Source organism: Emydura macquarii, unplaced genomic scaffold (assembly GCF_026122565.2).
Source record: "Emydura macquarii macquarii isolate MOO-44397 ecotype Brisbane River unplaced genomic scaffold, CSIRO-AGI_Emac_v2 contig_561, whole genome shotgun sequence".
Taxonomy (NCBI): domain Eukaryota; kingdom Metazoa; phylum Chordata; order Testudines; family Chelidae; genus Emydura; species Emydura macquarii.
Genome location: NW_027130698.1, coordinates 16923270 through 16943983, shown reverse-complemented (window position 1 = coordinate 16943983; position 20714 = coordinate 16923270). Strand labels below are relative to the sequence as shown.

Here is a 20714-nt window from a genome sequence, read left to right as displayed (position 1 = left end):
TCTCCCCAGCTTGCCTGTTCCGGTTCAATGCCCTCTCGCTCGTGTACCTGCTGTACCTGCTGCTGCTGCCGTGGTTCCTGGGACCCACTGAACACACCATCCGAGGTAAGGGCTGGCACGGCAGCTTTCCCTTTGCCATGTGATCCTCGAGGGGTGCTCCCTGCCCGCCCCCACGCCTGCGCTCCTCGCTCCGTCTCGGCGGATGACGGAGAGTGGGACGTCCTGCCGAGTGTCTGTCCCGGTGTAGCGCTTCCCCCTTCAACGGGATTCACTTTTGCTGCTGTCCATCCCGCCGGCTATGGCGGGGAGGCCTCCGTGCTGCCCCCGGGGCGTGGTGCTGGCGGCTAATGCGCTGTAAGCGCTGGAGCGCATTCCTCTCCCCACCCGCGGCAGCGTCCCGGGTTTGAGCTGGAACGGTCCCGTCGCTCAGCTGCCGGGGTGATCGCCAGCCGGGGAAATCCAGGCTGGAGCTGGGGGGCAGGAGGCAAGGTTGGCCGCATCCCGTCCCAGCGCTGGGCCTCCGCCTTCCCAGCTGCAGAGTGGGGAGAAAGAAACTCACCCCTCTGCCTACCACGCTGCGAGATGTACACATGAAAAACACCCTGTGCCATGTCTTGTAGCAAGTCCGCTCCCCCAGGCCTGCCCACCTGTCACTGGGCTGCACGCCAGGCCCACCGAGAACTTCCTGGCAACAGCAAGCCTCGAACACATGAGCTCCTGCATCGAAAGGCCAGGGCTGTGCCACTTGAGCTAAAGGAGAATCTCCCTGAGCTGCTGGCAGTATTGATCCTATGGCTCACGGTTGAGCAGTTCTGACTCTGTGCAGCAGAGGGCAGTAGAACACACGCACGATGCATTATGACCATATTCATCCCTGCCTCTCTAACTGGGCGGCCCCAAGACAACCCCATCATGGCTTGGAGGTAATCCCTCCCGTCTCCTAGACACAGCCCACGTTGTTAGCATGCCTTTTGGGGCCGGAACACAGGAACTGCCCGACTGGATCAGACCCCAGGTCCATCTGGTCCGCTGTCCTGTCTCTGACAGCAGCCTGCACCAGAGGCTGCAGAGGGAGCTGTGAGAACTCAGCCCTAGGCAGGTCTGGGGTAATCTGCCCCCACGGTCTGTCTCGCCCTGGTCTCTAGTAGGTAGAGATTGACTTAAATCCTGGAGCAGGAGGCTGAATATCCTCTGCCAGAATTTCAATCCTTTGTATCATGGGTTTTCTAGGTTTCCATATAACTGTCCCATTGTGAATGTGGCTAAATTCTTGGCCTCAGCACCTTCCTGTAGCAGTGAGTTCCACAGTTTAGTCTTGGGTGGTGTGCCAAAGTACGGACCTCTGCTGGTTCTGAATTTTCCACCTTTTGATTTCTTCATGTCCCCTCATCCTTGTGTTCTGGGCTGGGGGGAGCAGAAGGCGCCGGTCTCCAGTCATCCCTTTCCGTGCGGTTCTCTGGGTGGGTTTTTTCACGTGGCGTGCGGTGGGACTGGCGGCTCATTGGTGCCGGGGCCGGTTCGAAAGGAGACATGACGCGTGGGAATCGATGAAGTGGAGAAAGCGTGTGAGGAGTTAGTGGCGCGCTGAGAAAACCTTGTGCTCTGCACGGCTTGTCGGCAGGGCTACGGTTCTCCAGCCTACTGTACGTGGCTGCCCGTGACGCCCCCACCTCGTTTCTGGAGGAGTGGGGGTCTCTCTCGAGTTTTGCTTGGAGCTGCAAAGTCGTGGGTTCCGATCCCGCCTGGAGCCTCTGTCTCGATGCTGCAGCCGTGCAGCCCAGGGGAGGCTGTTGTGATGCTAGAGGTGAGACGTTAAGGACAACTCCAAAGATCCCAAGTTCTGGGTGGGACAGTTGTCTTGGCCATGCTGCCTTTTCCTCTGCGCCCTAATGCGGGTTTGAAGGTTCAGGCTGCGTGTGATCATCCTCCAACTCCCTGGAAGTGCCTGGGACTCCTGGGTGGGAAAGGCCCCGGAGACAGTTCGGGTGCAAAATCCTTCCTGTTTCCCCTCTTGCTGCCCGGCCCCTCCTGGCTCATACGCCGCCGTCCTGTCTTCCGCAGGCAGATTGTGGCTTGAAACCGCGGCCCACGCTGGAGGAGGCCGCAGAAGGCATGCCCTCCTTTCTGAAGGGTGCAGCAGCCGCTCCCGCCGTAGTGGCGTGGGGGCTCCGCTGTACACGCTGGTCCCGCGTCTGTCTCTGCTGGCTAGCTCGAAGAGCTCCTGGTTTGCATTTCAGGCAAGATGGCTGCAAAGCAGCCGTGGTTAAAACAGCGTTAGGGGGCGAAGGCAGGCAGGCAGCTGGCGCAGGGTGTGCAGAGCCAGGGGATCGCGCGTGAATCCACTGCCATTTTAGCACTGCGGAGATGGGGTAACCCAGAGTAGCCTGGCGATAATCCCTCTCCGTGCGGCTGCTGAGAGTGCACCTGGCGTGTGACATCCAGCTCTGGGACCCTCCGGGCCAGAGAGATGTCAGTAAACTGGTGCCAGCTCAGAGGACAGCTGCAGGAATGGGGAAGGGGCCAGACAGGGGAGTCCAGGGTAAAAAGTCCACGAGTATGTGTCCTTTGGCCAAAGGGCCGCGCTGGGGCGGGTCTGACAAGTGTGCTGGACCCCAGCGAAGGAGAGGAGTTGGGAGCAATGAGATGACATGTCGTCAGAGGAGCCGGGAAGATTGCTGCCCAGGAGAACGGCCCGGTCAGGGCTGTGGAAAAGAGCCCGAGGGAAGCGTCACTTCTAAATAGAGGGTTAAATCACTGCAGGCTGCCTGCCGGGAGCAGCCTGGCCTTGGTCCCCGGGCTGGCCGAGGTGACCTAGCAATGGCTCTTTGTACCATCTCTAATTTCCGTCACACCAGCACAATTGGAGCCAAGCTGCTGCCTCGGGGGGGGGGGGCCATCAGCAGCTCAGCTGAGGAGTCCTGCGTGAGCTGGCGAATTGCCGGAGAGGGCGGCCGCGCGGAGCCATGGCGAGAGGGGGGGCTCGCTCACGCAGCACTCGCTTTAACCAGCCCCGGCGCGGACACATCTGCACGCGGGGCCTTGTTCTCCATCTGCTGTGCTCAGAAGAGGGCCTGACCCGGTCTGTGCTCCTGGGACACCACTCCTGCCTGCCCTGGCCTGCACCGCCAGTGAATCGGGGGGTCCTTTCCTGGAGCCCTTCATTCCGGGGCAGCGCCCGTGCTCTCCGAGTTCAGATCTCACCTGTTCTTTTAGCTCTGCCGGGACGTCTTGGGCAGCACCCTGGGGGAAGCAGGCTCACTTCCCGGGCACCGGGCAGGGCCTGTGGGCTTTATCTCCAGACAGCATCCTTCCCTTGCTTGCCCGATGGTGCCGTGGGGCGCTGCCCCCGGATGTTGGACGTGCAGAGGAGAGGAGCTTGCATGGGATGAGGGGCAGTCGAGACCCAGACTCCATGAGCCCTGGGGTGTGTGGCAGCCGGGATGGAGCGGGGGGAGTGTGATGCCCCCTGGGGAGGGGGCGCCGTGCCCACGGGGAGGTGGGAGCTGACCGCTGAGCAGGGCAGGTAGCTCCTAGCCTGGGTTTCTTGGTCCGTGGGGGTTATTTTTAGGGCCGGGGGGGCGTGAACGGTTCTAAAGTGGGCCCCTTCTCTCCTTCCTCTGTGGTTTCCCCCAGGCCAGGCAGCGTGGTGTCTCGAGTCTCCTAGCGGTTCCCGGGCGGTAGTGCCGCTGTTAATTATAGCCCGGCCCGGCTATTAATAGGCCTCTTCCTCGGGAATGGCGGGTTCCCAACACCAGGCTCGTTAACCAGAAACCTCAGAGCCGAGCTGTGTCCATCTGGCAGGGAGGGGACGCTGCGAGTCAGCCCCCCCGCCTTGCCGTGCTCGCCGCGGGGCCGGAGGGCCGGCTGCCCAGCACCTCCGCAGGGGCAACGGACCACAAACGGGCCCCAGGGCGGGTGGGAGGCAGCCGTGGGTCAGGCGCTCGGCATCTCCTGGGGTGGGGTGGGGGAGGCATCCGTGGCCAGGCTGGCAGGAGCTGCTGCACCCTAGCTGCCAGGTGACCAGCCCCGGGTGCACTGGCAGTGCCCTGTCTCCCCGGGCTGTTGCAGCTGCCGCCTGGGCTGTCCCTTCTAGATCAGGCCCCAGGACCGCCCGGCCTCTGCAACCGCGAACAGATCCGTAATCAGAGCCGGCCTCCCGCCTGTGCCACCACTAAAAGCTCTGCCCTTGAATATTTCATGGGCTTTCGTGCCAGCTGAACCCGGGAGCCGCAGAACAGACTTACAGTAAAAACACAATCCCCAGCGAGTGGGACTTTGGAAAGGCCGGTTCTCTCCACCCCTCCCTGGCCCTGGCTGGATGGCTGCAGGATGTCTCTCTTTCCAGCTGGGAGAGGAAAATGTGAGCCCGCCTCCCTGGCCGGTCCCTGCTGCCTCCTTGGATTTATGAGGCGTGTGTGAGCCCAGGGGGCTTAACAGCATCTGGTGGAAGATTTGACGGGGGTTATTATCCGGGGGGGTTGGTTATTGGCTCACCTTGTGGCCTTGCGATTGGAAAATTCCAAGCTGGCCTGAGGCCGGCGGGGGAAGCCCAGATGGGTTTCATTTCTGCAGACCCCAGCAGCAGGTGAAGGTACTTTGATGGGTGGGTGGGAGGCGGGGGGAGGAGAGGAGCTTGGATCCTTGGACAGGGCCTGAGGGGCAGGTCCCTTGCATCTTAGGTGTGTTTTCTCCTCCCCAGCCTGTTAGAAAAAGGGAAAGAAAGAGAGCCGCCTTAGGGCACCGGGCTGGGTGTCAGGAGATCCGGATTGTGCCCTGGTTCCAACCCAGACTCCCTTGCTGATCCCGTGCCTCAGTTTCCCCATCTGTACCAGAGGGGTGACAGACCGTCCCACCAAGACCAGGCGTGCTGAGTGGTATAATTCACGGATGTCCACTGAGCCCTGGTATCAAAGCAGGCTGGCATTGGGAGGGACTACATCTACAAAAAGGATGTGGACAAGTTGGAGAGAGTCCAGCGGAGGGCAACGGAAATGATTAAGGGGCTGGAGCACAAGACTTATGAGGAGAGGCTGAGGGAACTGGGCTTGTTTAGTCTGCAGAAGAGAAGAATGAGGGGGGATTTGAGAGCAGCCTTTAACTACCTGAAAGGGGGTTCCAGGGAGGATGGAGCTAGGCTGTTCTCAGTGGTGGTAGATGACAGAACAAGGAGCAACGGTCTCAAGTTGCAGTGGGGGAGGTCTAGATTGGACATTAGGAAAAAGCTTTGTCACTAGGAGGGTGGTGAAGCACTGGAATGGGTTACCTAGAGAGGTGGTGGTGGAATCTCCATCCTTAGCGGTTTTTAAGCTGCGGCTTGACAAAGCCCTGGCTGGGATGGTTGAGCTGAGGTTAGTCCTGCTCTGAGCAGGGGGTTGGACTAGATGCCTCCTGAGGTCCCTTCCAACTCTATGATTCTATGAGAGGATTTCTACCTAAACCTTCCTGCTGTTTATGCCGTCAGCCCAATGGGGCTGCCCCAGATGGGGCAGCGTGGGGCAGGGCGATGTTCCTTGTCCACTTCCAAAGGTCCCTTTATGTCCAGCACCCAATCTCCCAACCCTGCCACTGCCTTTGCAGGACCTTGGGCAAGTCACCAAGTTTCTCTCTCCCCCCTGTAAAACAAGGGTGCTGGCCGTAGCTGGGGGGGCAGCAAGCAGGATGAGTTTAATACCCAGAGGGTTATTTCTGTCTTCTAGGGCACACGGGTCGTCTGCTCCAAGCTCTCCTGGGAACCAGCATCCTCTTCCTTACTGCCCACTTGGTCTTCCAGATATGCCTGTACACTGTGCCTGGCCTGGGACAGCTGCTGGGACAGAACTGTGAGTACAGGGGCTCTGCAGGGGTATCTTCAGAGACTTCCGCGCCAACCAGTAACCTCCTCCCCTGGCCCCAGTCAGTCAGATTCAGGCCCAGCCCAGTGACCGGGCCCGTTTCTCCCGTCACTCCCCTCTGCTCGCCAGTCTGCGCCTTGTGTTTGGCTGGGATGCTCTGAGTACCTTTCCCAGACCTGAAGAAGAACTCTAAAGTGTGTCTCTTTCACCAACAGAAGCTGGTCCAAAAAAAAAGATGCTGCCTCACCCGCCTTGTGCACATCACTGTAGTGATCTGTGAAATAGCCCAGGCGGGTGATGACATCTGAGCTCTCTGGGTCACGGCTGCATTGCCCGGGGGAGCATCCACTCAGCATGGACCTGACCAAGCCTGCGTTCGGCGTGCAGGGTGTCTCTTTCCCCAGTCTTGGTCAGGAAGTGGGAGGGGATTCCCTGGCGTGGTTTTCCAGGCCCCATCTCTCACCCCTACCCCTTTCCTCCCCATTCTGGGGGCACATGTAACTAATGGTTGCATCTCAGTAGTCGCTACTGGATTGGTTCCGTTTTCATCCCCAGCCCCTGCTCTCGGCTTCTCTCTAAATTCCTGGAGCACTGTCGCTTCGCTTTCAGATGTTGTTGAAGTGCACTTGTCGAACAGCATCGCAGGCTGGGTGAGGGGGGAGCAGGGCAGACACCTGCCTCCGTCCTCTAGCCCCTGCAGTTCTGTCTGCACTGGATTCTCTTTGCCTGGGGCATGCAGCGTCTGTTTGGACTCTGACGGGGGTCTGGCAAGGGCCTTTCCTCTTCTCCTCTGAGTGGACTTGGAGGCAGTAGGAAATGTTTCCCTTATGGAAAGCCAGGCTTGGCTTCCTCCACTTGTTTTGCAGCCTTTCTCTCCCCGCCCCCTGGAACAGCCCGGCCGGTCAGGAGTGTGCACAGCACACACCCAGGAACCACTCCCCGGCCAGGGGGAGAAACATCCGAAATGTTCCTCCTTTCCCAGCAAGGTGCTCCCTGCAGCCTTTGCTCCCCCTGGGCCCCCTCCTTCCCCAGTCCCTACAGATCTAGATCTTCCTCCCCAGGGTAGCGAAGGGGAGAGAAAGCGATGGGAGGGAAGGGGGGATGCAGCCAGGCCCATCCCCAGAAGCCAGCTCCTCCCTGGGGCCTTGTCTGTGTGTGTCTCCTTTGGCATCCCCCAGGAATACAGGTGTGTGCTGGGCATCACCTGGCAGTGCTTGGCCAATCAGATTGCTCGGTTCCCTGATCTGTCAAGGTGATGGAGATGTACCTGGCCCCTGGCCCGTTCTGTTCCAGCCCTGGGGGGGCTTGGGTCAGCTGAGCTGGGACTGTCTGCTGCCCCATTTTGGTCTGGCCCAGGCCGCGGACGGCTCCCGTGGTCCGCGAGCGGCAGTCCTGGCTCGCCCCATCACGGTTAAACGGTGACAAACCAGGGCAGGGTTCGGTGCACAGAGACCTCCGCCTGCTTCGCCCCATGGCAAACGCCCCCGTCTGCACCCGTCTGGCCGCTCATGGAAGGTACAGAGAAGCAGGAGAAAGGTGGGAAAGTAAAGTAAGAAAAAAGCTTTCGGGCTGACCACATCCCTTGTTCTCTGGCCCTTGGCTGGAGAGCGTTTTTAGAAGGAGAAACTCCCTCGACTGCCAGGGTCCGAACGGGCCTGCGGGGGAAAGGAGCAGTTAGCTGAGAGGGGCGGAGAGGCTATGGTTGTGGCTGTTGTCAAAGCCTGGTCTGTTAGCTGGTCGGACACCCTGCAGCCGCAGGTCACTGGGTGGGGAACTCTGGGACTGACGGCATGTACGCGCCCCGGCCGGCCCCCTGTGTACGCTGGCCTGCACAAGGTGGCGGGTAGGAGACACTGTGTGGGGGGGGGTCCACGGAGCAGCTCCCCAAACCTGCTGACCCTTTAGACGAGCTGGCCAAGCAACTGCAGAGCGGGCGGCGTCTGAGCTCGCGCCAGCCCCACTCATCCCGCTGGCGCTTGCTCCTCTTGGCACCTGGCCCGTCTCACTCTTCCGGGCCTGATGGGGAGAAGGCTTTGCTGGCTGCGTCCCCGCGAGCAGTGCGTTGTCCCCATGTGCGGCGTACGTTACCGGAGCTGGCAGCAGGCTGGGGCCAGGGTTGTGGGGGGCTCTTTGCTAGTCAGGGGGTCCCGTCTGTGCTGCCCCTGTGTCTTCAGACATATCACGGCCCCACGGCCAGGCGTCCCAGCCAGCCGGGCTCTGCTCCCAGCCAGGACGCTCTGGAAGGAATGAAGCACTCAGCAGTGTGCTGCACGGCGTCTAGAGATGCAGATTTCCTGTGTGACTGGGGCACAGAGGTCCACATTAATCCTTGATGCGTCTCCATGGCCGTTGCACCAAGCGTAGCCCTGATCCCATGTGCCCTTCTCCGTTTGCCGTATGGGGGATCCAGTCCAGCCGCAGGGCTAGAAATGAGATGGCAAAGGTCTTGACCCACTTGAGGTTACAGCAGCTCCCCCCCGAGTAGAGCTGGGAACCCTGCTGTCCTGCCCAAATTCCAACCTTGCTAATTGCACGTTGCTTCCCTAAATTCCCCTGCCCTTTCAGCGAGATTGGAGATTCTTCCAATCCTCTGCTCAACCAGTGCTTCCTGTCGCCGTGAAGCTGTTAATCAGCTGCCACGTTCCACCTCTGAGGTGGCTGCATTTCAGCCCGGCTCGTTTGTAAAGTGCTTTCAGATCTTTGGCAGATGCTGTGTAAAAGTGAGATCTGGAGTTTCCGAGCCTGGAATTTCTCCGTGCAAAGCGGAATGGATGGAATTTGCTGTGACGGTGATTGGGTGTGCAAAGAGCGGGGTGGGCAAAGAGCCGTCTAACGGCTCCCTCCCATGGGCCGTTGCAGTACCTTTGCACAGATTACGTGCATGCCGTTTTGCACACTCAGGTCTGGTGATCCAGGCCTGCACTAGCCACACTCTGACTCCCGGTGCAACATTCTGGTTCTGAGCCATTTGGCCAGTGCGGGCCCTCTGGTGAGTTATTGCAGGCAGGCACCTGCAGCGTATCTGGCTCTGCTGGCCTCCTTTCATCAGCTCCCCTGCCCAGACGCTGCCTGTCTGCTGCTGCCAGACTCTGCAGTGTCTTGGCATCTGTGCCCATGGGGTTTTTCCAGGCTGACTCCCTCTTCTCTTTGCTTCCCCGCAGGCAGCACATGGGAAACGCTCGCCCGTCACATTGGGGTCACCAGGTAAGGGGCAGATTTCTGCGTCGTGGCTCTTGGATGGATTTCTCCGACGCGGCCCCATTCGCGCTCCTGTGGGGAGGGCCCAGCTAGAGAGCCGAGCCACTGCTGTGATGAGCAGTGGGCTGAGCATTTGCTAGGGCCATCCGAGGTCCTGCTCCAGCCCATAAACTGATCGCTGGGGGGAGGGCTCAGAAGGCAGGTCCCCACCCCTGTGGGGATGTCTCACAATGGGGCATTACCCCTTCCAGTCTGGGGCCAGAGACCAGCCTAGAGGGACCTTCTGTTTGCCCCAGCATTTTGCTGCAGCATTGGCAGAAGGTGGAGGCAGAGACTGTGTCTGCTCTGGGTAAAGCTCTCTCCTGGGTGCCCCGGCGGCCTTTGCCAGCTTCCTGCCCAGCCTTGTGGAGGGACTCGCTCCGCCCAGGGCCGCGCCAGCTTTGCTCCCTGGCGTTCTGCTCCCACGAGGGTTCCCTCCCTGGCCTCTGCACGTGGGTGACGGCGTAAAATGGCCCAGCGAGAGGCTGTGTTTAACTCTCCCTCACTCCCGGTCATTCCCTCCCAGGCTCGACCTGAACGACATCCCGAACTCGGTGCGCCTGGTCGCTCCTGACGTGGGGATCCTGCTGGTCTCGGCCATTTGCCTGGGCCTCTGCCGCCGCCTGGTCCCCAAAAGCAGCGCAGTGGTGCGCGCCCGGAGGCTGGAGTCGCTGGAGCCCCTCGAACAGGTGAGGCGCTGCTTGCCGGTCCCGTGCATCTCCCCGGGCTGAGGTTGCCGGTTCCCGACGGACGGGCTCCGTGCCCTTGTGGGTCCCAGCTGGGATAGCCCCAGCCTGAACTGATGCTTTCCCCTGGCGATGCTCGTTGTGTTTCGATCGTGCAGCTGGCGCCTGGGGAGATGAGGATAAAGCAGCAGCTCAGCCCATGCTCTCCGACACCCCGGTGCTGCCCCTTCCGGCCCCAGGGCAGCTTGAAATGCTGCGGGCTGGGAACAATCCACTCAGGACTCAGTCACTGGAGCCAGGTCCCCCTCCAGCTGCAGGGCCGTCAGCAATGGGTTAGAGCCAGCTGGGGTTTCTGTGAGGTCCTCTCTTGGGCAGGGCAGTTCCCCAGGGCCTTGTCCAGGCTGGCTTTCAGTGTCTCAGGCGTTGGGTTTCTTTCAACACAGACAGACAGACGTATAACCCCCTCCCCCTTTCCGGGAGCTGTTCTGTGCAGGACATAGATGCAGGAAATGACCCCCCTGGAGAGTTTGGACCTCAACAGAACCATTTCAAGGCCGCTGGGTTGTGTCTTGCGTCTTGACTTGCGTCTGCAGCTTTGGTCTGTGCCGAGGGGGAAGGGTTCCTAGCACCGGCCAGGCCAGACCTGCCCCAGCGGGTGTGTTTTTAACAACTTCCCTTGCCGGTCACTACCCTGCACTTTCCAGAGCCCCAGCCACGTGAACAGGCTCGATTCCCTTGGATACAGGGCTGTCCTCCCTGCTCTGTTCAACGGGCCCCTGGCGGCTACACGACACCAGGGCTTGTCTGCACTTGAAATGCTGCGGCCGGGTAGGAATCCACCTCCCTGAGAGCGGCAGCGAGGTACGTGTGTAGCCACTGCAGAAGGGAGTCTCACATCTGCACAGCAGTGTGTAGCCACTGCAGAAGGGAGCCTGCCATGAAAGGAGTCGGATGAGCTGGAGGGCTGGAAAATGATGATGTCTTATGATACCGTCCTGGCCCTTTAAAATCCCCTTCCTGCAGGCCGAATCCCATTGACTAACACTGAGATCCTGGGAAAAAGGCCCCTCCCTTCCTGCAGGAGAGGAGGAATTCAAGGGGCCAGGCCTCTCTGGCCTCAGGACCCCACGTTGACCTGCCGCAGGGAAGTGTTACAGCCCGTCTGTAGCCAGCCCACTGCTTCGGGCACAAGCTGGCCTCCCCGAGCTGCCTTCTCGGCGTCGTTTAGCTTTGCAAATTAGATTTTTGCCAGCCAAGCTCCCTCTGGAGTCAGTTCGGAGCCTGGGAAATGCGGCCTGGCCGGAGGAAGCCCCAGAGGCCGCTTGTAAAACAGCTGTGCTAATGGGATTAGCCAGGCCCAGCAAACCTGCCCCCCGCCAGGAGCCTGCCCCGTTCCCATCCGTGGAGTCTGGCAGCGCTGCCTCCTGGGGGAGTCGTTCATTCCGTTGCAGCCCCGGTGCGAATTGCTGGGCAGATCCGTCAGTGTCATGCCCTGCTCCGGCGCCCCCAGATCTTGTGTATTACCGGGAGCTGCCAGCGAGAGATTAGCCTGTCCCAGATTGCAGCAGTGCCGCCGCTCGGCTGGCCTCGCGTTCATTGGCCTTATAAACCCTCTCCGAATGAAGGGTTCGTTCGGCTCAGTGATGGGACAAGGGCTGGCCTCCTAACGGGGACGTGTCTCGTACTGAGCTGCGCGGGATCTCCTCCGAGAGCCAGGGTTGTCTGCCAGCCAACTGACCCCTTCCCCTCCGCACCCCCGCCCATGGCTACGGCAGGTGCACTGATCACTGACCGCCGGGGCTGGTGGAGGCTGGGGTCTGGCCAGGTGCTGATGAACGGCCTGGGGAGAGCAGGCAGCCCAGTCCTCTGCCCTCTGGGAGCCCGCTTTGCCGAGGATCTCTAAGCACTTTACAGCGCTTGGCACTGCCCTGGGGGAGAGGGACCCCTTCTCCCACGGGTGAAATGCAGCCCCTGCTGAGAGTGCCGGGTGTGCTGTGTCCTGCCCTGCTTGCATGGGGCTTTCCAGGAGGCAGAGTGGAATTACGACGGCACGAGTATGGCCAGCACACGGGGCCAGAGCCCCCCGTTCCTGCTTCGGGACCGAGGGGCTCTCTAGCGGCCATAACACCTGCAGGCAGGACCTCAGCGTCTGTTCCTCTGCAAGTCACCGGCTTGCCAGCTCCCACCCCAGGGGCTTTGGGTGGATGCTTGAATCCTTTTATCCCGCCACGGGAACCTAAGCATGGAGCCTCCTTAGCCCGGCGTACGGATCTAGGCACAGAGCAGGCAGGACCTCCAGGGGCAGATGAAGAGGAGAGAGCTCCTGCTCCTCTGCCTCCCCCCCCCCCCCGCCCTCCTCATCCTCCTCCTTCCTGGCGCCTTGTAAAACCCAAGGTGAGTCACAGGCTGCCCAGGGGAGGAAGGCCTGTGTTTGCTCCTCGGTTACCATGGGGACCCCAGCAAACAACCCGAATCACAGAGCCAGCCTTACGTGGGGCTCGCCGGAGGCCAGGCTGCAGCTGAGGCTGGGGCCAGGGCCAGCTGGGCTGCTCACCGCCCGCTGCTCCTGGAAGGCTAGTTGGAGGCTCCCCCCGTCCTGCAGCCTCCCTGTCCAGACCCGGCTGCGCCCCTTGGGCAGCATTGCCTGGAGCTGTGCTCGGGGCTGGGCAGGCAGGGGCCTTCGGAGCAGGGTGCTGCTGGGTCCGCCCCAGCTGTCGGACCCTCCTCTGCTCAGCCGGTCCCTGGGAGACCGTGGGTCGGCAGCCGCCAAGGGGCTTGAGTGAGTCTGCTCTGCCCCCCACCTGCCGAGTCTGAGCCTCGCGGACGTGGCTTGGGGCACAGGGGCGGCAGGGAACGGGGTGCTGGGGCGGGAGGGGTCAGATGTTGGCTGAGGCCCAGACTTTCGTCCAGTTTAGCTGTGCCTGACTTGCCCTTGCTGAGAGCAGGGGGGGAAGTGGAGGCATTGGCACGGGCCGTCCCCTGCTCAGCGAGCACGTGTGTAAACGAGGTGTGCCGCTGCACCCCCAGCCCCAGCTTCGAGCCTTGGCCTGTGGGGCCAGGACTGTGAACACCCCCAGTGACACTGGCCTGGTCTCTCCGTGCTGTGGGCAGGAGAACCCTCTTGGCCTAACGCCCTCAGCTGGGGTTTCGTGAGTGGGCAAGGGAGCTGGGGGTGTCTGGGTGGGGGGCGGAGGATGGCACATACGGCCTTCTGCCTGGCTCTCCAGTCCCTACCAGGGATACGCTGCCCAGCACAGAAACCCCCTCCTGTCCCGTCCCTTCAGCCCTGCGCTGAATTGTGACCCGTTGAACGAATCCTCCCCACTGAACAAACCAGGAGGGTGCCATCCCCTGCCAGGGCAGTCCAGAGGTGCCTGTGGGGCACCCAGACGCTGGTGCTCCCGGATATGAGGTCTCTGCTGTATTTGAGGCAGCGGGCCTCCTGGAAGCAGCCAGTCACTCGGCTGCAGCACGGAGCATGGGTCCATCTAGCTCCAGGAGAGGCCAATGCTGGCTGCTTCAGAGGAAGGTCGGAAAAGCCCACAATGCACCTGGCTAAGGCTACACTCCTGAGAGGGGATTTTTTTTTCCTGCCTCAGATGGTGATCAGTTTGTTGCCTGAGTAACTGTATCCTAGCAACTAGTATTTCTGATGCTGCAATCCACATACATCTGGAACCCTCATTGGTCACCTCACTAATACCCTGCAGCAGTGAGTTCCACAGGTTAATTGTATCTGGCATAAGGAATCCTCTCCTCTGCTGCGTGGTGCTGGAGCAAGGTGCTGGACTGGCAGCTCCAGAGCCTGCCAGCTGGTACTGCCAGTGCAGGTAGCGACCCTGCATTTCTCTTGCTCTGATCCTTGCCAGGGTGCCCTGTGCCCCTGCTCTGGACGGGCTGCCCCAGTGGAGAGAGTAATCTCCAGGGCCCTGCTTCTCCCCTGAGCCCAGCGGTAAAGTGGCATGCAGCACGGTGTTCGTTTTGTGATAGGGACATGGGACAGAGGCCATCGGTTGGGGCAGCAAATGGCCAGGGGCTTGGGAAAGGCCTGTGGTGGCTACGAGCCAGGGACCATCTCCCGATCCTCCTCTTCTCCATCTAACTTGCCCTGGATCCTCGGCGTTAGGGGCCTCGGGTAGGGAGTGCTTGTCCTGCCAAGACGGACAATGTTTTCCTCGTTAGCTGCGCCTGCGGTTCCAGGAACTGTCTGGGCAGTACCAGGAAACGCCTGAACCCTCACCCGGGCTGCGTGTAGGGCTGGGATGGCCCCCGGCCCCGCTGAGCATTCTTGGAGAGGCACGTTCCTGCTGTAGAGGGAGGCCAACCGAATCCAGGCCGAGATCCTGGGGAGCGGGGCCTCGGGTCTGGATCCCCCAGGAGTCAAAACCAGGCCGCAAGTGGCATGTTCTGGTCCTCTGCTGGCACCTGGCCTCAGCGGGCTGGAGGGCAGGCGGGGGGGGAGAGGGCCATGCTGGTAGGAGGTCGAGGGGCCAGTGCGGTGAGCCCAGGGGGAAGGAAATGACCCTTGTCTGGCTGCGCTGGGGGGAGCTGCTCGGCTGCCTTGTTCAGCGGAGAAGTCCCCTGCTACTGCTGTCAGGGGCCTTGGGGCTCTTGTCGGGTTAGAAAGCCAAGGCGGGGCTGGGGGGCTGCGCCTGGGGGGCCGTGGGCCCAGCCGTGCACCTGCGCTAGCAGTTCTGCCCCGGTGGGCGTCGGGGACGCAGAAACTGGCCCTCTCCCACTTCAGCTCCTCCCAGCCTCCGAGCATTAGGGCGGCTGCCAGCTTTCCTGCCAGCGTCAGACGCGCCAGTGGGGTGTGTTTCGTGGGCATTCTCTTGTTCCTGCTGGCCGGGGGGCTGATTGCCACGCCCAGAGGAGGTTCGGGGGGGCTGGCTCATCCTCGCAGAGCTCTGCCAAGGCCTCCGTGGCAGAAGGTTGCCAGCCCTTCCCCATTGACTTTGGGACGGGCACAGCCAGGGACTCGGCTGAGACCCAGCAAACTCGTTCCAGCTCAGGACCACAGAGCTGAGCGCTGTAGCGCGCCCCTGCTCCTGCTTGGTGCCTGGGCTGAATTGACTCGCTGGCAGAGAGCTGAGGTTGCAACCCGCAGCCCTCAGACGGGTGTCCGTGGTCTGTCGTGGCTAGCACGGGGGGTGGCCGCGCGGTCGGACGGGAGCAGGGCCCCGTGGTTAAAGCGGAGAGTCCGGGTTGGAGTTCAGGATCTGTCCCGACTCGCTGTGTGGCGCCATGTCTCTGAAAGGGGGCAGTGCCCCACGGATCCTCTGCTGGGGGGTGGCATGAGGCACTGGCCTGGGAGAACGGCGCCCAGCGCGGTGGCTGGCCCAGCTGTGCCAGCCCCTAGGCAGCACCAGACTGAGCTGGGGGGAAATGCCAGTAGGAGAGGCTTAACTCCCGGGCACCGGGGTGGTTTGCAGAGAGCTCGGGTCGGAGCAGGAGTGAGCCAGGTGCCGCTGAGCCTGGAGCCGGTGGGAGTTCATCTCAGCTGCCCAGCCGCCACGGTGCCGGCGTTTCCCCTGCTGTCCCCGGGGCAGCTGCGGCGTCTGAGCTCTGTTTGTCCCAGCCTGGGTGCCAGGCCAGCCAAGGGGGGCGCCCAGCAGGGCCCTGGCAGAGCTGACCCCCCCTTTGCTGATGGAGGCTGGCAGCTGCGGGAGGAGCATTGGAGGGGCGGGGGTGGTCTCCAGCCTTGGCAGCTGGTGTTCCGCTTACGCCAGCCACTGCTCTCTGCAAGCAGAGCCAGGCCGGGGCCGGGGCACTTAGCCGGGCATGGCTGACTACAGGAGGTCAGGGGGCTATTCCTTGCCCACCCTTCTGGCAGTGTGTGGCTGCAACCTGCTGTGCCCCGGGGCCACTCTGGGCACGGTGCCCCTCTCCTCCGGGCCGCTCTGGGCACGGTGCCCCATGCCTTTCCCCTTGGGCCGCTCCTCTGGGGCAGGTCACTGTGTCCAGTAGCCTTTGCCCCCCAGCATGCTACATGGAATGCCTCCCCCGTGCCATCCCCGGGGATGGCATGCAGCGCGGCGTCACAGCTGGGTGAAGCTTTGCCGGCTGGCGGCGGTTGGGGCCAGCCCACTGGCAGGGCCACCGGGAACCCGTGGGGCTAACTCGATTGCTCTGCCTGCACGGCGCTGCCAGGCGGCGTTTTGCACCTCAGCCCTGGGCAGCAGGGATTTGATCCCGCCCTTCCCTTGGGACCCGGCAGAGATGGGGGAGGTTGCCAGGGGTCTCTGCTGGCCTGTCCTGCCCTTCACGGTGCCCTCACCAAGGGCCCGGCTCTCACAGCTGGTGCTGGCTGGCTCCCCGTCGTCCTGGCCGAGGGGACGGTGTGTCGGGGCTGTCGCTGGGCACGGGGCACAGAGTCCAGAGAGCGGGCCAAGGGAAGGGCACAGGGCCGGATAATCCTCCTGCACCCACCCAGGGCCGCACCCAGCGGAGGAAAGATACTGGCCAGGCTCCTGTCCTGCTCTGGGCTGAGGTCTCCACTACCTGGGGTGTTCGCAGTGCGTGCTGGGCGGAGGCTGTGTGGCCCCACTGCCTGGAAGGGCCGGGTGCCCCTTGGTCGTGCAGGTGAAGGGGCTGGGCAGGGGCTGGCGTGCAGGAGACAAGAGGGCCGGGTGGATGCGAGAGCTCCTGGGCTCCGTCTGCCCCAGGGCTCGAGGGTAACGGGTGCTTGTGAACAATCCGCCCTGGGAGAGAGTCCCCGGTGCTGACGGATGGTGCCCAGAGCAGAACCAAGGTCTGTGCTTGGCATAGAAATGGAAATCCCTGGAGAGGGCCTCACGCCCCTCCCTCCCATCCCCCCCTAATTCAGTGGGGGTCCGACTCCAGATCCCACTCCTGCAAAGGCCTGGGTGTAGGGGGTTTGATCCCCAGCCAGGGCTGGAAGAGGGGGAGTAGGTACCCTATCGACACGGCCAGTGTGCGGACTGAACCACCCAGTCCTTCTCGGCTGCCCGTTCCCTCCCGTTAGGATTGAAGCGCTCCTTAGCGGTGGGCCCGGGCCCCCTCTCCCTGCAGGGTGGGCCGGCAGGGAGTGCAGAGGCGAGGCTGGGACGGCTGAGTGGGCGGACGGCTCCAGCCAGCCGTCACGCTGTTCAGTTGCGGGAAGTCATCTGAACTGGATCCGAACCCGAGCCCGGGCCCAGGCGGTGCCAGGCTGCAGCTGGAGCCCCGTCAGATGCAAATACCTTTGCTGGGACACTGGATCAGCGCAGAAGGCGGCCTGGAAAATCGCTCAGCTGGGAACCCGAGCTGCAGCGCCAAGAAAAATAGGCTTTTTGTGCTGTGTTTTCCAAGCAGCTAATGAGATAAACAAGGCCAGGTGCAGGGCTGCGGGGCGGGGAGGCAGCTGGCTCCCACACCAGCGGGGCTAGTGCCATTGTTCCACAGCTGCAGCCAGCGCCTGGCAGAGAGAGCTGGGGGATTGGGCCCCACGCTGGCCGGTTGCTCGCTCCGTGACCTGCCCGGGGCTAGGGAGTGCCAGGGAATGGCCAGGTTGGGTCAGAGCCAGGGGCTGCTATCCTGGGACCTGCGTGCCCAAAGGGAAGGGAGCCCTGTGACAATCCTGGCCGCTCCCCAGAACAAGTCGCCGGCTGGTGACTAGCGTCCTGCAGCCCCTTGCAAAGGAGTTAGCAGCAACCAAGTTCCCGGTGCAAGGAGCTGGTCTCCCCTGGGACCGGGCAGCTCGGTCCCCAGCCTGCCTCACCCTGCCACCCCCAGACCAGAAATACTCAGACTTTGTGTGACTCTGACCCGGAGTCATCCTCCCTGCCCCATGCCCAGCTCTCTCACGGGTCGGCCCAGCACAAACAGCCTGAATCTGACTCTGCCTATCATGGGTCGAACCAGACACACCAGACACTTGGACCTGGAACTGGACATTGCAACTCGGGCTCCTCGCCTGGTGAGCAGTGTTGCTTAGTGGGCAGGGCACAGAGCTGGGAGCCAGGACTCCTGGGGCCTAACCGTGGCGCTGCCACTGGCTCACTGCCACCGCGGTGGAGCCACTTTCCCGGTGCTGGGCCTCAGCTTCCCCTGCCGTGGGAGGTGGGGGGCAGATGGAAGGTGCGCCGTGAAAGCGGCACAGCCGGCGGGGATCCTGTCCAGCAAGAAGTGCCCTCTCCCCGTCTCTCCTCTGTTTCAGGAATCAGATTCACCTGGCCCCTTTTGCGAGGCTCTGAAGTGCCAAGGTCTTTTCCTTTGCGCCAGCCGGTCACACACAGGCCCAGCCTCTCCCGGCAGGGCCTGTGCCCAGATCCCCTTCCCAAAGGCTGGGAAAAGCCCCTGCCTCTGAACCTGTGGTGTTCTCATGGGCACTTGCTGGCAGAGACCGGGTGGCAGCTGTGCCCTCGCCAGGCAGATGATCAGGTGCGGCCTTTATACGTAGCCGCAGATGGGCTGCCATTGTCCGAAATCTCTGAAACCGCCCAGGGGCTGATGCGGGTGGTGGATGGGGGAAGAGGCCGGCAGGCCGGGTTTGTATCTCAAGCGGCTCCCTGCACGCCTGGCGTGTGGTGTGTCGCTGCTCAGGGCAGCAGCTCCCTCTTTGCGCCGTGCAGCGGAAGCGGCAGGTGCTTTGAGGAACGGGCAGGACGAGCAGCTGGTTCTGCTGCGGTTCCCTGAAGCACCTGTGTCTTCTCCCGCCATCCTCCCCACAGGAATGCGGGTGGAGAGTCCGCTGCCTCTGCCAGCTGGCCTCTGGGCTTCTCTTCAGCAGCAACACTCTCCTGCTGTGCTGCGTCCAGGCCTCTGCTGCCACCTTCCACCTGAGACTCTCAGAAACACCAGTTGGCCGAGTCTGAAAATATCCCTTCGAAGCCGGTCTAGTTCTCCCCATCTTACTGATGGGAAACTGAGGCACAGAGCCGGGGCGTGACTCACCCAGGATCAGTGGCAGAGCCAGGCCCAGACCCGGCCTCCTTTGCTCGCGGCTAGACCATGCTTGCTCTTTGTTTGAAATGACAGTGGTGTGGGGTGCAGAGACCTCGTGTGGTGCTGGTAAAACGGCTCATCCGCGGGGCATAGGAACTCCCCTGCCCGCAGGGCCTGCATCACAGGCTGTGCTAGAACTGGAGCCTCCCTCTCGATCTCGATCAGGATGTCTCGGCCTGACTTGATTGCCTGCACCTCCTGACCCTTCCGGTACCCAGAACCAGCACCAGCACCGTTGCTGGAGGACTGTGTCTGTCGGCCCCTTGCTCTGCACAGCCAGCGGAACTGATCCCTGTAGGAACGACAAGCCCTTGGCTTCCCAAGGTTGCAAGAAAGGCAGGTCAAGGTCACCACAGGCGCCTGGAAAATGGGGAAACTGAGGCACAGCGAGGGGAAATGACTAACCCAAGGTCACCCAGTAAATCTGTGGCAGAACCAGGAACAGAACTCCGAAGTCCTGCCCCCCTGCTCTAATCACTAGTCAGTGGTGCCTTTGCCACACGGGTGCCACGCTCTCTGAAGAGGGGGACTCTCCCCTCTCTGCCTCCTGCTGGGCTGTGTGTGTCCTTGTGCTGGTGTGCCAGCCTGGGGAGTCCGTCGTGTCCTGGTTTGTGGGGCCGAGGGGTGTGGAGGGAGCAGGCGGGGGGCTCTGTGTGTCGCCCCCCCAGGGTGAAGGGCTGGATCCCAGCCCAGTCATGTCCCACCGCGTTTCCAGTGCCTGGCACTGCCCCGGCCCCAAGGATCTGGCTCTGCCCCGAGCCGCAGCGGCTCTTGCTCCAGGGCCCGCACGACTCAGCCTGGCTGTTTGTTCCCTACAGGAGGGGGAGGAGGAAGCCCTGGGGAGGCCGGCCGGGCAAGGCGCCGCAGAGGAGGGGGCCTCTGCGGATCGAAGGGGGCGGCTGGCCGCTAAGCTGCGGGTCAGGGCGCATTGGCTCCTGATGGCGATCGGGAAGCTTCTGGCCATCGTGCTGCTGGCTCTGGCAGGTAGGTGCTGGGGTGCGGGAGGGGGGGCCTCTCCGGTTTCTCCAGGTCCCTGCAGAGTCTGCAGAGTCCCTCCAGTGCTGACCTGCCCGGCGGCTCTCTCCCCCAGGGATCGCCCTGCCCTCCGCCTTCTCCAGCCTCTATTACCTGCTCTTCGTGGGCCTCTGCACCTGGTGGGCCTGCCACTTCCCCATCAGCCACCTGGGCTTCAACGCGCTGGGCGTCATGGTGGGCGTCTTCGCCGCCGGCCACCTCATCTGTATCTACGGCTACCAGGCTCCCTTCTTCCAGGGGCTCTTTCCCCCCACCGGCATCTGGGCACGGTAAGGGGGGGGGGTCCGCGCACGGTCTGACACGCCCCTATCCCGCCGCCCCTCCGTCCCCTGCAGCAGGCTGGCGTGCCCCTGTCCCATCACCCACTCCCTCTCCGGGGCCAGCGTGGGTGTCAGCCGCGTCCTGCAGCGGGTGGCCGAGCCCTGTGGGTGCAGCTCCCTGCCCCATCTCCCAGCTGGCGATATTCCCACCTCCGCTCTGCCTAGCGAGCGACTTCCGGCACCAGAAGGTGCCCGTGCGCCGGGCTCCCCTGAGGAGGGGGAGCTGTGGGGAGCCGTGGGGAGCCGAGGAGGAGCTGTCCCATAGCCGTGGCTGTGCTGGGTTGGAGGGAGATGCCAGTGAAGGGTCCCTGGATGTGCCCCTCTCCAGCATGGTGATCAGACCAGGACGCCAGGATCCAGCAAGCCCTAGGGTCTGGTCCCAGCTCTGCCGCTGGCTCGCTGTGTGTGGTGCGGGCACGTCCTCTGTGCCTCAGTTTCTGCTGAGCGAAGGAAGCAATTGGCCCTCGGGGAAGAAAGTCCGGAGGCTTTTCCCGCTGGCGCCGTGGGCAGCGAGCGGGGGCTGCAGCGCCAGTCACACGGGGCGTGCTCAGAACCGGGCACGCGCAGCGCTCTGGGCGGGGCAAGCGTGCAAGCGAGCGTCAACGAGCACCTGAGCGCACCCGGCCAGCGGCCGTGGGGAACCTCGTTACCCAGCAGGC

The 20714-nt window shown here is 62.5% G+C and overlaps 1 protein-coding gene across 1 annotated transcript in view; it reads left to right on the top strand.

The window, feature by feature from the left end:
- The window catches only part of PIEZO1 (piezo type mechanosensitive ion channel component 1 (Er blood group)), an 85012-nt gene that overhangs the window by 33367 nt on the left and 30931 nt on the right, over positions 1–20714 (top strand). The window contains exons 2-7 of the mRNA XM_067540235.1: positions 10–105; positions 5697–5819; positions 8993–9035; positions 9595–9757; positions 19528–19684; positions 19791–20004. Coding sequence (XP_067396336.1) covers positions 10–105; positions 5697–5819; positions 8993–9035; positions 9595–9757; positions 19528–19684; positions 19791–20004 — 796 coding nt within the window. The remainder of the gene's footprint in view (positions 1–9; positions 106–5696; positions 5820–8992; positions 9036–9594; positions 9758–19527; positions 19685–19790; positions 20005–20714) is intronic.